This window comes from Oreochromis aureus, linkage group 5 (assembly GCF_013358895.1).
Source record: "Oreochromis aureus strain Israel breed Guangdong linkage group 5, ZZ_aureus, whole genome shotgun sequence".
Taxonomy (NCBI): Eukaryota; Metazoa; Chordata; class Actinopteri; order Cichliformes; family Cichlidae; genus Oreochromis; species Oreochromis aureus.
In genome coordinates, this window is record NC_052946.1 from 16,992,930 (window position 1) to 17,009,582 (window position 16,653).

A 16,653-nucleotide genomic window follows, 5' to 3' on the forward strand; every position below is an offset into this window, starting at 1 on the left:
TTTGTTTTCTTTTGGACTGTTCCTGGGCCTCAGTGCTGTTGTTTTGTTCTGTTTTGGACTTTGTTCCTGTGTTTTGGTTTCTGGTTCCTTGTGTTTCGTTTGTTTCGTGCCCTCCGTCCTGTTTCCCCACCGCCCACCCTGGTTGGGTTGTTTTTTTTTTTTGGGGTTCTGGTTTGGGCTGTCTGGAAGCCAGCCCTTAAGGGGGTACTGTTAGGATGCCTGGGTCGTTGACCCAGGGTTTTGGGTTTATTATATTATTCATAATTTCTAGTTTTTGGTTTCTTTGAGTTCTGTTTTATGGTTTGTCTCTGTCTTCTTTAGTTGCTCTGTCTCCCCTGTCAGCTGTATCCCCTTGTCTAGTTCGGCGTCTCTCTGTATCCTTTGTTGCTATATCCCGTGTCCAGTCAGTGTCTGTGTCTGCCCTGGTCCCATGTCTCTGTTCCTCTGTAGTGCCTGCATGTGCGTCTGTGTCTTTAGTTCAGCCTGTGTATGTTTCCTGTTTTACTTTGAAAGCCCATGTCTCATGTTAGTGTATCTGGTTTTGCTCTCCTTGTCTCGTTAGTCCTGATTTGCCCCAGCTGTGTTTCCCTCCTGTTGCCCATTCCCTGATTGCTCCCTCTGTGTATTTAAGCCCTGTGTTTTCCTGTGCTCTCTGTCGCGTTCTACCGTTTACCTAGCTGTGTGTTCTGTCAGTTCTCTGGTTTAAGTTTATTTTGATTTTCCCAGGTATGTTTTGTTACCCTTTTTGAGTTCAGCATTAAAGCTGTTTTGAGTTCACCTTTTTGTCTCCGGAGTCTGCACTTTGGGTCCTCTTCCTGTCTGCACACAGCCGTAACATAACAGAGTCGTCTGCAGCTTTTTCTGACCGCCAGTGCCAGCCTCGCTTCCGGGCTGGGTTGCCCTCTGTCAGTTCCCCACCCCCCCGGTTCAGCCGTTCCGGCCGTTTGCTTAAGCCCCGGGTCCTGGACTAGTTCTGCTGGGTGTTCGGGGGGGGCATGTGTGGTGGACCACTAGAGGGCTCCACTCACACCCAGTGTTGAGGAAGTGTGTTCCTCTGTTTTGCGGCGCGATAGCAGCAGTTGATGTCAGAGACGAATAAAGAAGGAGTGAGAACTGAGAGCTCTGTGTCGTTGATGCTTACCTCCACAGCACCATGCTGTGATCCGCCAGGTCTTTGGTCAATAACTCTTTGGAAATCAAGTTGTTGGTGCAAAAATACTATTTTATACCTGCCAAACTGTGTTATCTTTGGCATTCTTTTTAGATTTGACTAAAGAAATGGGAACAAATCATACGTTTACGTGACAGGCTGCTATTAGCAAAGTGCCTAAAGATACAATTTAAAGTGGGTTCTTCGCAAAGTTGTCTGTTATGTGTAAACACAATGCTCATTCATCCTTTGAGTTAGGTGCATTTTTTCATCACTGAATGACTCATAGGACAGTGTTAAATGGCTTTACAAAAAAATTTCTTTAATTGCTGAGGTACAAGGACTGGACTGAAAATGACTGAAAAAAAGTAGCCAATTTCCAAGGAAAACCTTTGAAAGATGTTCAGAAATCCTGGAGAACTATTGCTCAAGACCACTATAAAACAAATTCCAAGAAAGTCTGGATCCTTGGAAGCAAAATATAAAGAGGAGAGGGCTTGAGAGTTTTGCACACAACTCCATACATACTGCCAAATGTGGTGAACAAAGGATACAAAAGTGGAAAGGTTTCTAATTATGGTGACAACATGTATTTTGTGTGCTTCTTTCTGCTTTCAGCTCAAGTTTTCCAGTGTCTGGGTTTCAAACATGAAGGCATGTGCTGTCCTGTTTTGGTAATCACCGCAGCCTGCAGCAGCGAATGGGATTGAAACCTGCCCAGCTCCCAAACTCCTGACAGTCTAGCAACTTGGAATGCTGAGTTAAAATTTTAAAATGAACACAAATTTAGCATTTTCACTGATTATATCATTGGATCTTATAATGGAACACACACTGTATTTGTAATGTAATCCACTCCAATAATATGGCTGCTGTGCAGTGAGGTGCAACAGCCAGTCTAACAGTTCTGTGTTTCAGTTAAAGGAAGTGAAATGCTACAATTTTAATTTAGTATCTGTTCAAAAGTTGATAACCTAGCACTCCAACACCTTATCCAAGTATTGAAGGCATTCATGTGACAGCACATGCAGTTATCAGCAAACTCTGCAGCACAGTTTGATAGGTTTGTGGTTTTAGATCACAATATTTAACCTGTCCATTTTATTATTATTCAAAGAATAATGTTACTAAACAAATCATGACTACAGAAATCGAGTCACTAACTGCATTTTAAACATTTGTAGATTTTTTTTAATTGAAATACTGTACAGCTTTACATGACATCCAAAATAGCAAACTGACATTTGCCGAGAAACTAATGAACAAGAGAGGCAAAAATTAGAAAGTGTAACCAAACATGTCAGATCCTTTCATGTGTTACGTCTCTTTTACAGTCTCTGAGAAAATCAAAAAAACATAAATTATGTGAAAAAGCCCCCCCCCCCCCAAAAAAATTGTTTTCTTTAAAAGTTTGCTCTTGTTAAAAGGGTCCATTAATAAAAGAAAAAAAAAAAAAATCAGCATTCATCTGGCTGGTGAACAATCCCTCAGCAGAGCAGCTGAACCCACGCACAGATGACTGCATAAGGCCTTTATTTCAGGAAATCTCATGTGAATCCTCAATCCTCCGGAAAACTGCAAGAAAATTCTTCCCTCCGTTTCTCTGCACTTTCTTTCCTTCCTCCGTGCAGGTACCCAGACGACTTATGATGACATCATCGGCCTACCAAAAGAGGATTTAAGATTGAATCACATTTTAGAGCACAGCAGACCAAAACTTACATTTTCTGACACTGTTCAGTACCTTTTATTATCAGAGTTCAACTTATTCTAACATACAAATTAATTTACCACCAGTTTGCTCTTTTCTGATCAATAATAGAAAATCTATTAACCTTTTAAAGGAAACAGTGCAACATTTTCTACACCATAGAATATATTTCTGATTGGTAAAAAACTACTATCTTTCTCTGAAAAGACTATTTCTATTCTACGATTTCATATCCTACTTTTGACTACTTTGCTCCAGTGAGCAGCTGAACAACAAATGCTGATGTCATGACCTGCAAACACAGCGATGCAAAGCATCATGTCAACGTACCAGTTCTTCATCGAGGACCCGCGTGAACAGTGGATGTTCACTGAAGTGCTTCACCATCCAGAGGTGGACTTCCTCCACATCTGTGATGGTATATACCAAACCCTGACACGAGCAGACAAACACACAGAGATCATTAACACAGCTCTGAGAAAAATACTAAAACTTTGCTATTTACTGATATGAATCCATTTATCAAACAACAGACACACCCACTGCAGTGATGATAAAACAAACAAACATATATATGAGTCTTTCTTTTTTGACACTGTCAGACATTTCAGACCTGCGGTTAGATATATGGTTTCATCACCTTTGGAGAGCGATTTATCTCTAAAGATAAAAATAACCTACTGCCAACACAGAGGTGAATCACCTGTGTCAAGGTAGTTTACTTTGGAGACAGTGCTGATAACATTACTAGAACTTGGATTTCTTTGAACACTTTGAAAAGGCACAGATTTCCACACCAGTGCATGTCAGCACGTATGTGTCTTAATTTCCAGAAAGAAAAAAAAAAGCAGGGTGAGGGACGCCGTTTTAACAATACCTAAGATTTAAAACATACACAGAACGACTCATTTTGGTTTGAAACTGCCTCTGCAAATGAGCGTACACTTGACAGCCTCCGCACCCACCGGCAGTTATGGCTGCGAGCCAATGCTGAAGGCCCTTGTAGAGTTTGCACGCACACCCGCGCACACACAATGTATGTATGCACACGTGCATCAATGCACAAACACACAACGGAGGAATAAGGATAAATTTAGACACAAGCCTTCCATTGTTCCCCACAACCTCCATCAGCGTTCACTCCCAGTTTGAGTGTCCCACTGCTGCCTTGACTGCTCTGACAGGCAGGACCTGGGTGTATACCGGCATCAACCAGCTGTAGGCCACACCGGTTCCTACATTTTATTTCCTGTGAACTCACGGGTTTGTTCAATTATGTAGGAAACTAGGGAAGAAATAGTAGTTTAATTTTCAACTGTGACCCACAGTAGGGAAAAAATGTTAGTTGCATATATGGAAAAACACTTAGAGTAATGATACAACCTAAACCACACTGTTTTAAGTGGTTATTGTAGTGATACACTATCAATTTGCACTGTCAACAAATTCCATTAAAAGCTCCAAACCATCAGTGAACTCAGCCTACTAAAGCGGGATTCAGGGTTGTGCATTTGTGGAGGTTTGCATTGGTGTTTGGATAACAGAGTGAAGGATTATGGGTGTGCAACCTACAAAACATATACAGAGCCTAAGTGGGCTTGAACAGTAGAGCAACAGTAGAGTTTACCGCAGAGAGAGAAGTTTTCATCATTTTTAGCACTCCAGGGCACGCGGAAGGACCAACAGGAACCAGGAGTAGCCCACAGACGTCTTTACTCCACACATTTTTGACACTGCCCCCCGGTGACATTAACACAGTAAAACACGGAGATGGCGGTCTGCAAAACTATGGATAAGCTCTGCATAGGATCAACGCACAACTACGCTGGTCTCTGAACCCAAAGACATACGTGAACCATACTGCAGCACTTAGTAAAATATTACTTTAACTGAAGCTCAGCGCTAATGCAGTAGCCATTCTGACTGTGCATCAATCTGAGATTTCCTTCCTCCTTTCCTAAAGCTCAGGACAGAATCCTAGGCTGCGTGTTTTTTCCACTCATTTAAAAAAAGCATAGATTTTATCTTTAGAGTCCGACCGATATCTAAGTTGATAGTTTCTATTTGTTGATTCATTGGTGTTAGAAAGCCCACTGTTTATACGTTATTTGCTTGGTTGAAGTGTTGTGGTTTGTTTATAGATAGTGTTTGTGCTGTGGAAATTGATATGTCCTACATCATTGAACTCACCATATCCATCCTTACGCTCCTTGAATGCACCACTCTGTGCGTGTGCTGCTAGTCTGCCTTTGCAGCTGCTAATAGCCAGCTTTTTTCCTTGTGTCCTCTCATCAGCATCTCGTGGGTTTTGGTTTATTGCTGTGTGTGAATGCCAGAAGGTGGGTTCTGTTTACATGATATTCTGTATGTCAGATGCTGTTGTGTGTATTTGTTCCCTCGTGACTATGCTAATATGCTAATATGCTAATAAGCTACTAAGCTAGTTAATGCTAATTGTAAATCTTGTGTAATTGTTGTTATTGTTATATATGAGTGTTGAATACAGTTCCTTGTGCTATCTATGTGCTAGAATTATGTCTGGGCATGTTGAATGTTTTATGTGTGCTGTACTGATAGTTGCTTTATGTATGTTACTACAGACCACAGCTGAATAAATCACCTAAACTTGGAAGCTGCCTCCGTGTTCTTTAACGGGAACACACCCACCATACCTTGCCGCTCTAAATCAGCTAAACTCCTGGAGACAACATTCTCTCCATTTTATGGTCCTTCGAGCCGGATTAGAGTACTGATCAAGGTATGGAACAGACAGATGTCCAGGCTGACTCAGCACCCCCACGTGTTTCGCAGAGAGAGCGACGGCCACCTGCTTACCTGACCGATTATGAGGTTTCAACACTCCCTCTTGAGGGACAAACCCAAGCCACGCAACCGGCTACCGCTTCCCGGTGTTCACATAGTGGTAAAACACGCTCATCCCAGAGGAGCTCCAGCTCCAGGTCCACAAGGGCATCACGCTCGTCGATAGGCAGATTCCCTTCCCACGCATTATCAGACCTGGAAACAGCCCAGCTCGAAGAGCGAGTAAAGCAGATGGAACTTAAGGAATTCCAACAGCACCTAGAAGATGATCAACAAGTCGAATATGAATGTCAACGACTTCAAGCTCAAGCCAGAGAGGCCCAGCAGCTACAGGAAGAAGCCATTAGAACCCAAGAGTCGTTGACCAGACAGCTGGAGAGGCGACGACAGCTAAAGAGGGTAAACGAGTTGGAGATAGCCAAGATGGTTACTTCTCTCCTTAAAGAGAAAGCACAAGAACCCAATGGTTCCAGAGCCTCACCATGCCCATCGGAGGATAGTAATTCGAGCACCCATGCAGCTCTACCTTCAGTCGGTCCCGTGGGTCAGCCTCCTGTACCGTTAGTCGCTCCACCCTCAACACTTACCGTGACTCAGCCTCCAGCGCCCGTGGTAGCTCCACCTCCAGTAACCATGGCCTCTCATCCATTGCATTCTCAATGCATGCCCCAAGGGCCGCACCCAACTGTTCCAGCTGGACCTCGGTCTACTACCTTTGCACCTGATACCTCTTACCAGGCATCTACTCCATTCTCAGTTCAGCCGTCGCAGTACACTCGTGCAGCCTGCACCAACCCTGCTGAAGCAGAGTTATCTTGCACTCCCGCCGGGACTAAGTCCGAGCTACATCAACTACAGACAGCTAATGCGTACCCTTTCCTCGCCACAGGGTATGGCATTCCCAAACCTATGATTCCCTCCTTTGAGAGTGGCCGTGAAAGTGACTTTGCCTTATTGAAAATGGCCCTTGACAACCTGTTGAACAGTCATCCACACCTGAATGAGCAGTATAAATATCAAGTGCTGCTTGGGCACCTACGGCTACCTAGTGCAATCCAGCTAGCTAAGGCATACATGCATGACCCAACGCCATACACCACGGCCATGCACGCCCTGCAGGACAAGTATGGGCAACCCCGTCAGCTCGTCCAAAGTGAATTGGGCACAATTCTGAATGCTCCAGCTATCAAATTCGGCGACGCAGAAGCCTTTGATGCATTTGCCTTGTCTATCCAATCTCTAGTAGGGATGCTTAGGACACTGGAGGGCCAGAACGGCTTTGAGCTAAGATGTGGGTCTCATGTCGACCGACTACTGAGTAAGATGCCACCCAGTTATCGCGATGGGTTTGTAGAGCATTGCCTGAACCAAGGCATTCTTCGGACAGGTACTGACCAAACCTATACCCTGCCTGATCTGAGTTCCTGGCTGCAGATGAAATCCCAAGCGAAGCGCATCGCAGGTAGAGCCGCTTCACTCTATAGTCCTGAAGCTCATAAGCTGACAAAGAAAGACCAGCGTCTTCCCAATAAACCAAAGGAGAAATCGACAGCCTTCTTCCTGACTTCCCGGGAAACCCCCAGCTCAGAAGGGAGTTCTGTCCGACTAAAGTCTTCATCCAGACCAAAACCATACTGTCCCCGCTGTGAGAATAAGGAGCATTTCCTGAACGCTTGTATAGAGTTTAAGAAACTGACCACCGACCAGATGGTGAGGTGGTTAACTGATGAACAGCGGTGCTGGAAATGTGGAAGAACTCACCAGCCGGAGGTTTGCACCCTCAAACGACCCTGTAATACCTGCAGAGAGCAACACCTGATTGTACTGCATGATGCGGTCCAGCAGATCCAGAAAAGTGTGCTCATGATGACTGCTCCGACTACAACAGTGTACTTGGATAGGCCAAACCGTTCCCCCAAGGTGATGCTGAAGGTTGTAAAGGTCTTGCTGTACAACAGGGACCAAGCATTGGAGACTCATGCAATACTTGATGATGGCTCAGAACGAAGCATCATTTTACCACAAGCTGTTCGACGCTTAAACCTCACCCCAGAGCCTGAGACACTCACCCTGCGGACTGTCCACCAAGAGGTAGTGCAGCTTCGTGGTGCCTCAGTTTCCTTCCAAGTGTCCTCCCCCTACAAACCTGGGGAGAAGTATCATATACAAAAGGCATTCACCGCCGATGCCCTTGGTCTCTCAGAACATTCCTATCCGGTGAGGATTCTCCAACGCCGCTATAAACACCTGCGTGACTTACCTCTGCCTTTGGTAGACCATGTTCAACCTCTGCTGCTTATCGGCTCTGACATGCCTCATCTCCTGGCACCTACAGAACCAGTCCATCTGGGCCCGACAGGGGGACCCATCGCTGTCCATACCAAGCTTCGTTGGTCGCTCCAAGGTCCCATCAGTATCGACCAGACTCCTGCAACTGAGCAGCAGTGCCTGTTCACAGCAACAGTTGTGCCAACCAGTGAGCTTTTCAGGAATGTTGAGCGTCTCTGGCAGATTGATACGCTGCCTTATGTGAGCGAGAAGCAGGTAACCCGATCGAAGCAAGATCAGCAAGCTCTAAACCTACTCCAGACATCCACCATCAGGGTCACTGTCGATGGGATACAGAGGTATGCCACACCACTGCTTCGTCGCGCCAACTCCTCCACGCTTCAAGCTCCTATGGAAGCAGTCTTGCCAAGTCTGCGCAGTACAGAGAGGAGACTTGTCAAAGACCCACAACGGCAAGTATATTGTCAGGAGATTCAGAAGCTGGAGAAGTTGGGCTATGTAGCTGTGGTGCCACATGAGATAGCTAGAACCACTGCAGAATCCTGGTTCATACCTCACCACATGGTGCGACACAATAACAAGGACAGGATCGTCTTTAACTGCTCTTTCCAGTACGAAGGGAAGTCCCTCAACTCTGTTCTCCTCCCTGGACCTGCCCTAGGTCCATCTTTGCTAGGAGTTCTTCTTCGGTTTCGACAGTATCCAGTTGCTGTGAGTGGCGACATCAAAGGTATGTTCCACTAGATACGCCTCTTGCCAGCAGACAAACCAGTGCTGCGCTTCCTCTGGCGGGACATGAAGAGGAATGAAGAGCTGAAGATCTATGAATGGCAAGTGCTACCATTTGGCACTACATGCAGCCCCTGCTACGCCATCTATGCACTACAGCAGCACGTCCGGGACACTTGTAGGTCCAATCATGACCTCATCGATTGTGTAGAGCAGTCGTTCTACGTGGATAACTGCCTCCGCAGCAACCACTCCCAAGAGGAAGCTAAGGTCCTAGTTGACAGTCTGCGCCAGCTGCTCCACACCGGGGGCTTTGAGATACGTCAGTGGGCCAGCAACATCCCTGCTGTCATTGAACATCTTCCATCCAATGTGAGATCTGAGAGTAGTGACCTATGGCTCTCTCAGTCTAGCACAGACCTTTGGGAGCCAACTCTGGGACTGACATGGGATTGCCTTCGTGACTCCTTCAAATACAGACATCGAATGGGGGAGAGAACCGAACCCACACTGAGGAACGTCTACAAAACACTTGCGTGTCAGTACGATCCGCTAGGTTATATAGTACCGTTCACCACACGGGCCAAGATTCTGGTACAGGATCTTTGGAAGGAGCAGCTTGGCTGGGACGACCCGATCCAGCCACCTAGGCTTCGTGACAGATGGCTTGCCTGGGAAAAGGAGATTCCTGATCTTATCCAAATGGAGATCCCCAGATGTTATGCACCAGCGTCTGCTGATTCATCTGCTTCAAGTAGAGATCTTCACATCTTTTGCGACGCTTCCGAGAGAGCATATGGGTCTGTCGCTTACCTGCGGACAGAAACTGCTCAGAAGGAAGTCTATGTCGCCTTTGTAATGGCTAGATCCCGGGTGGCTCCAAAGAAACAGTTGTCCATGCCGCGGTTGGAACTGAGTGCCACTCTCACTGGTGCACAACTACCTGGTCTGCTTCAAGCTGAGCTCACGCTGCCCATCCGAAAGGTTATTCTCTGGTCGGACTCCACTACCGTTCTCCACTGGATCAAGTCAGAATCTTGCAGTTATAAAGTTTTTGTGGGCACGCGGGTGGCAGAGATCCAGAGTCTTACAGATGGGAGTACCTGGAGATATGTGGATAGCGCGAATAACCCTGCTGATGACATCACCCGGGGCAAGACCTTGAGGGAGCTGTCATGACCACACCGGTGGCACCAAGGCCCTGAGTTTTTACGTCGATCCGAGGAGCATTGGCCGATCAGCCCACCAGCATATCCAGAGCCAGAGGATGGTGAGCTGAAGAAATCATATTTCTGTGGACAGGTTAGGGTCAACTCCTGCCCTCAACTTCCTGAAATCAGCATGTTCTCCACCTGGAAGGATCTCATGAAGACAACAGCGCGGTCCCTACATGGGGCGACTGACCCAAACTCAAGCTCGCACAGTGAAGCAGACGATTACATTAAAGCTGAGAAACTCCTCCTGATGAAGGCCCAGTCAGAATCATTCCCAGAGGAGGCCAAGGCACTCAGGTCTGGCAGACCATTGCCAACCAACAGCCGTTTGAACTCCTTATCACCCGAATATGATAAGGATACGGAACTCATCAGAGTTGGTGGAAGGTTACGAAGAGTTGAGCAGCTGGAGCTAGACACCATCCACCCGATCATACTAGACCCAAAACATCCTCTGACTAAGCTCATCATCCAGGATTTTGATGAGACCCTCCTTCATCCTGGACCAGAAAGAGTGTTGGCTGAACTGCGTCGCCAGTTCTGGATCCTCCGGGGGAGGGAAGCCGTCAGATGGTATCAGAGGGACTGCAGGCCGTGTCAGGCTTGGCGTGCCAATCCTTCCATCCCGAAGATGGCAGATCTGCCACCGGCTCGTCTGCGTCTGTATAAACCACCCTTTTATTCGACTGGAGTCGATTGTTTTGGACCCTTTACTGTGAAAATTGGACGTCGAACAGAGAAGCGTTGGGGCATAGTCTTCAAGTGCATGACGACCCGTTGTGTGCATCTAGACCTCCTCGAGAGTCTTGACACTGACTCCTTTCTGATGTCGTTAAGGCGCTTCATTGCCAGAAGAGGCAAACCTTTTGAGCTCCTGTGTGACAACGGGACAAATTTTGTCGGTGGAGCCCAAGAGCTCCATGAGGCCTTTGAGACCATGGCGCCTCAGTTGAAGGAGCGTTTGGCAGAGCAGCAGATTGCTTTCCGTTTCAACCCCCCCAGTGCTCCTCACTTCGGTGGCGCCTGGGAGAGAGAGGTCAGGTCCGTGAAAACTGCTCTTAAGGTCGTACTCAAGGAGCAGACGGTCCCTGAAACTGTGCTTCGTACGGTCCTTGTGGAAGTGGAAGGCATCGTAAATGCTAAGCCTCTCGGCTACGTCTCATCAGACATAGCAGATCCAGACCCCATCACACCTAACATCCTGCTGATGGGACGCTATGATGCATCACTCCCTCAAGTGGTTTACGATCCCAGTAACCTTATCGGGAGTCGCAGATGGAGACATAGTCAAGTTCTTGTCGACCATTTCTGGTCCCGATTCATCCGTCACTATCTGCCTATCTTGCAAGAGAGACAGAAGTGGCAGAAGGATGCGGAGTGCCTCAAACTGGACCAAGTGGTGCTCATAGTTGATCCTCAGCTCCCAAGAGCTTTATGGCCTGTTGGTAAGGTAACAACTACTTACCCTGGAGCTGATGGACGCATCCGGACTGCTGCCGTTAAGGTCAAAGATCGAACGTATATTCGACCAGTAGCCCGCTTGGTCCCACTCCCTATGCTTGAAGATGATAAGGATCCACATACCTGAGTGGCCTTTCTACCTTGGATTCGACTGTCTGTGCAGACAGTCGGGGGCGGCTGTGTTAGAAAGCCCACTGTTTATACGTTATTTGCTTGGTTGAAGTGTTGTGGTTTGTTTATAGATAGTGTTTGTGCTGTTGAAATTGATATGTCCTACGTCATTGAACTCACCATATCCATCCTTACGCTCCTTGAATGCACCACTCTGTGCGTGTGCTGCTAGTCTGCCTTTGCAGCTGCTAATAGCCAGCTTTTTTCCTTGTGTCCTCTCATCAGCATCTCGTGGGTTTTGGTTTATTGCTATGTGTGAATGCCAGAAGGTGGGTTCTGTTTACATGATATTCTGTATGTCAGATGCTGTTGTGTGTATTTGTTCCCTCGTGACTATGCTAATATGCTAATACGCTAATAAGCTACTAAGCTAGTTAATGCTAATTGTAAATCTTGTGTAATTGTTGTTATTGTTATATATGAGTGTTGAATACAGTTCCTTGTGCTATCTATGTGCTAGAATTATGTCTGGGCATGTTGAATGTTTTATGTGTGCTGTACTGATAGTTGCTTTATGTATGTTACTACAGACCACAGCTGAATAAATCACCTAAACTTGGAAGCTGCCTCCGTGTTCTTTAACGGGAACACACCCACCATACCTTGCCGCTCTAAATCAGCTAAACTCCTGGAGACAACATTCTCTCCATTTTAATTGGTATCTGCATTTATAATGGCTTGTTGCCCACCTAAGGGCACTCTACAAATTCCCTGTTGACAACACGTTTTTGGAACGCCACATACACGACAACCCGCTGATCCAAGCAGTGTCGGGCAGCGCGTCAATGAGCAATCCAACTTATTATAGCAATTAAAAAAAGATTATGTTTAAATGCAATTATCATATCATCTTAATAAGAAGTCATAAATAACTACACATAACAAATCTGTTATGTCTAAAAGTAAAAAAACAAAACAAGTATTAGCTGTTATATCGGATTCTCTTACATCCCTAAATATCGGTATTGGTCTTAAATATCCGATATCAGTCAGGTTTTAATTACATTGAAAGAAAACTGGAAGAAGGACAATGTTTTACATTTTTGTCTGATAAATGATGTTTGCATTAATGTTCACTAAAAACCTGGAATAAGCATTACTCAGATACATACCCCTACTCTGAGTGTGTAGGCGTATTCTGCCAACAGAGTGGGACTAATGATCCTCCATTTGTGCTTGGTCTTCTTAAAGTGAGGGTCAGGGAAGAGGAAGAACATCTTAGTGAGCTGAGAGACAGAAACAAAATGGTAACAGTCACACAAGTATTGACCAAACAAAGTGTAGGCAGTTATATTCAACGATATTTAGCCATGCAACACAACAAAAGGTGAGCAAATCTGGCTGTTGGTTTTTAAACACTGAGGATTGCAAAGGTGGAATTTCCCTCCTTGATTTTTTTTTCCTTTCCTTTTCTCCCCACAAAGTTCCCCGTGTCTCCGTCCTTGACAAGTGTACAAGTGCAGGCTCCGTTCATATTTGTCTGGCTGATTTATTAAAAATACTTCCAGTCACTTTTTATTAGTTAAAATAAATAACATCAGGTACAGACAGAGAGTTGTGAGGATAATCACCGGGGACGGCTACAGCCTCAGGGGCTCCTTCAGTGCTGATAGAAGGTGGAAAAACCTTCAAAGAACTGAATTATTTTTGGGTTACAAAACACACCAACAAGAGGGAGGAAAAAAAGAGAGTTTGAATCTTTTAGAATACACTGTTCCAACACTTGAAACACGGCGTGCATGAGGGAAGGATTGTGGCTAGATTTTCATTTCTAGTCTGGGTGGTCTTCACTTAATACTCTCACTTTGAAAATCTGAATGATTTTGAGCCTATTGTAAGAAAAGGTAGACACCCAATGTTAAAGGAGGATGCAGCTGCAGTGTTCAGCTATGAGCCAAGAGGTATTAATGCTTTGCGGCACTGAAGCTCTGCAAAGTTGCTCTTAGCACTGTTCAAAGCCCCAACTCTTTCCAGCATGTCCTATTATTTTAAATGACCTGAAATTGCATACTAAAATATAAATACATTAAACAAATGTGCATGTTTCTATATGAAACACCTTCATGATTTGTGCTCCATAAATGTGTCACTGTTACAGTTATTCCTCTTTTTTTTCCCCTTTAGTTGATACCCACACAGGGCATTTGAGGTGAATTTTTTTATGCAGGATACCTGAATGAACCCTGGTACACTAAGCCCACTGAGCAGTCTAATGCGGGTTTCAACAAGTCATAGAGCGCTGCAGCTAATTGGGCCGGATAAACGGCGTCTCGCTCAGCTGATGTGATGTCAGTCAATGACCCCATTGTTGAGAAATCCCTGGATTTATTGGACCTTGTATAAATTAATTCAGTCCATATGTTGAACACGTGCATTTTCTTATTACCTTGGCATTTCCAGCACAGACTGTCAGCGTCAATTTAACGTTTTTAAAGCCCACGTTGGATGAGCCATTAAAAAAAAAAAAGACAGAAAGGTCAGGTTTGTATATGTGCTCTAATTCAATAACCTGCACATAATCATATTAATGCTGGCCCTATAAATCAGGTAGGTCCACGTGGTTTTTCCTCTATTCATAAAATGCATTAGTGCCACAAAAATGGTGCTGCAGTCATATTCTTTAGGTTTGCTAGAGAATTGTAGAAGCTAAAATGAGCACACAAGCATTGAACCGCAACAGAACCTGTAGTCGATTTTTGCAGCTGATGCTGATATCAATTTTATGGGAGTATTTATATGCAAGCTGGTAAATATCCATAATGTTGGAGAAAGAACAATTTTCTATTTTTGTCTCTGTACACCGCCACAAATTTAAATAAGGCAACCGATATGTGATTGAAGTGCAGTGTTTTAGCTTTAATTCAGGGGATTTAACAAAAATAGGAATTACATTTATTTATATACACAGAGACTCAAAAATAATTGGCTGATGAACAGCTTCATTTCTATGTGAGGCCTGTTTTCACTGTTATTTTGTGACAAGTGAAACAGACAGAATATCTCAAGTTGATTCAAAGTGTTGAATTTTTATGAGCGCTGAAGAAATACCAGTGAGGGAGGTTATCATTAGGCTGAAAAGCTAAAATAAACCCATCAGAAAGAGAGAAAGACTATAGGAGTGGCCAAATCAACAATCTGGTGCATTCTTAAAAAGACTGAATACACTGGACAAGCTCAGCAACAATGAAAGACCACAGAAGACGACTAAAGCTCATGATGACAGAATTATTTCAATGATTTAGAAAAACACCTTCCCAGAATGATGGAAGGAGAAACGTATGGAGGTTGTTAGAAACAGCTCATACCAGTCTAGCGTTTATTGATGATGTGACTGCTGACAGAACCAGCAGGATGAACTCTGAAGTGTACAGGGCTATAGCCTCTGCTCAGATTGGACAGCATTTCAATTGATAATGACCCAAAGCAAGTAAAGTCATAGCAGAGCATCTCCAGGGAGAGAACACAGAATTTGGTCATGTCTAAGAGTTTTACACTTCAAAAATCCCATTTAAAGTCATGCTAGTTTGTTCAATTTATTTTAAGTGTCTGAAAATGAGGATGACACATGTGTAACTCCTAAACAGTTAATGCAATTTTTTGTTAAACCTTAAAAAACTGCACTTCATTCACATCTTGATGGTCTGATTTAAGTGTAAGAACGACCTATAAACTGTGTTATAGATGAATGCCGCACCGCAGACACTGACATCCGGTGTTATTATGTTATTCAAGCACTGAACATTTAATTTGAACTGTGTTTGATATTTGCCTAAAGGGGAAAATATTCTTATTTGATATGTCAAATGTGTTTGAAATGCTTTTATTTTCTTTAAAAACAAAAGTGAAAAACTGCAGCTGATTCAGAAGTGACTTCTAACATTTTGCATTATGCTTGATTGAAGCCAGCCTGAGCCAGCTTTGGAAATTTAAGAGTTCTAATACGAATTCCAACAAAAAGCTCAATTAAACCAAATTAATAATGTTCCCTTTTTAATTTCTTAAATCACACTGCTGCCTTATAATGCCCTCATACTTAACCTTTTTCACTAAGCCATTTTATGCGGGTAAGAGACCAAGAACATTTTTTAGGGGACTAATCTGCAGCATTTTTGTGAGCTCAAAGCGAAATATTTCTGCAGGAATTACTGAGCGAGTTAAGCCAAAAGACACCTCTGCCGTGCTGATTCATTAAACAGCAGCAACCCACCTGTCCTTTACAAAAGAAGTTGGGGAGGTACTTCATGGCATTGCTACGAATGCAGGCGATGTTTTGGTAGCTCCCTGGATTTGAGGCACGCAGCGACTGGATACGATCCTGAACATAATCTGACACTTTCACCCGGATCTCCATACCCAGGATGAGCTTATCTGGGAAGAGTGGAGATAACTCCACTGGAGTGCAGAGAAAATAAAGACACAAACATGATGTAGATTATGGAGCAATAAAAGGCTGAATGTGGTCTTTATACACAGGCTGTGTGTACTACCTAAAAGCCCCCCATATCCACATCCAATGTCAGCAAACTCGACTCGAGGGGGCTCTGTCTCACTCAGGCTGCCAGTGAATAAGTCTGGATACAGCTTGGACCAGTCCATTTTATCAGGACACACAGGGCTGAAAAGGAGGAGGAGAAAGTACATCACTATAAAGTTTTCAATTAAATCGTCTTCTGCGGAAGACAGACCCCTTTTAAAACTAAAGGATTCATTAGCAGCGATCCTCTATTTCCTGTTTCTTTTATGTTATCTGTTTGTTTTATTGTCATACCAATCCAAACACAGAAACACTTAGTTGTGCTCACAGAGAGCCGTGCACATGGAGCTCACTCACTAATCAAAGGTGTGGTGCGCCATCGGGTTTGAATGGGCTCGCTGTCTGTAGTAACGCTTCTGCGGCATGGACGAAGCCATGATGGATCAAAGGAAAGATCTTAATGCCGACGATATTCAGGATGTTCACCCAGTTATGAACAAACTGCCGGAATCTGCACTCACTCACGCTTGTTTCCACTCAGTTTGTTAGTCGCGGGGTTCTTTCGTCATCACCAAGCGCCCGCTCAGGGTTGCCAGGTTTGCTGATACCGGCTGAAAAATTCAACATTACA

General features: G+C 44.6%; 1 protein-coding gene across 1 annotated transcript; it reads right to left on the minus strand.

The window, feature by feature from the left end:
* Positions 1–2,314: 2,314 nt before the first annotated feature.
* On the minus strand, positions 2,315–16,629 carry mettl1 (methyltransferase like 1). The gene is made up of 6 exons (XM_031748011.2): positions 16,380–16,629; positions 16,036–16,163; positions 15,756–15,940; positions 12,661–12,774; positions 3,192–3,293; positions 2,315–2,813 (listed from the first exon to the last, which is right to left on the minus strand). Exons 1-6 carry the CDS (start codon positions 16,457–16,459, stop codon positions 2,688–2,690), a joined length of 735 nt encoding a protein of 244 aa, XP_031603871.1. The 5' UTR covers positions 16,460–16,629; the 3' UTR covers positions 2,315–2,687.
* Between the last annotated feature and the right edge of the window lie 24 nt (positions 16,630–16,653).

Coding starts and splice junctions, on each gene's coding strand:
- mettl1 (XM_031748011.2), bottom strand. CDS start 16,459: ATGGCTTCGTCCATGCCGCAGAAGCGTTACTACAGACAGCGAGCCCAT. Junction 12,775..15,755: donor ACTTCTTTTGTAAAGGACAG/GTGGGTTGCTGC, acceptor TCTGTCTCTCAG/CTCACTAAGATGTTCTTCCT. Junction 3,294..12,660: donor CCTACACACTCAGAGTAGGG/GTATGTATCTGA, acceptor TGCTCGTGTCAG/GGTTTGGTATATACCATCAC.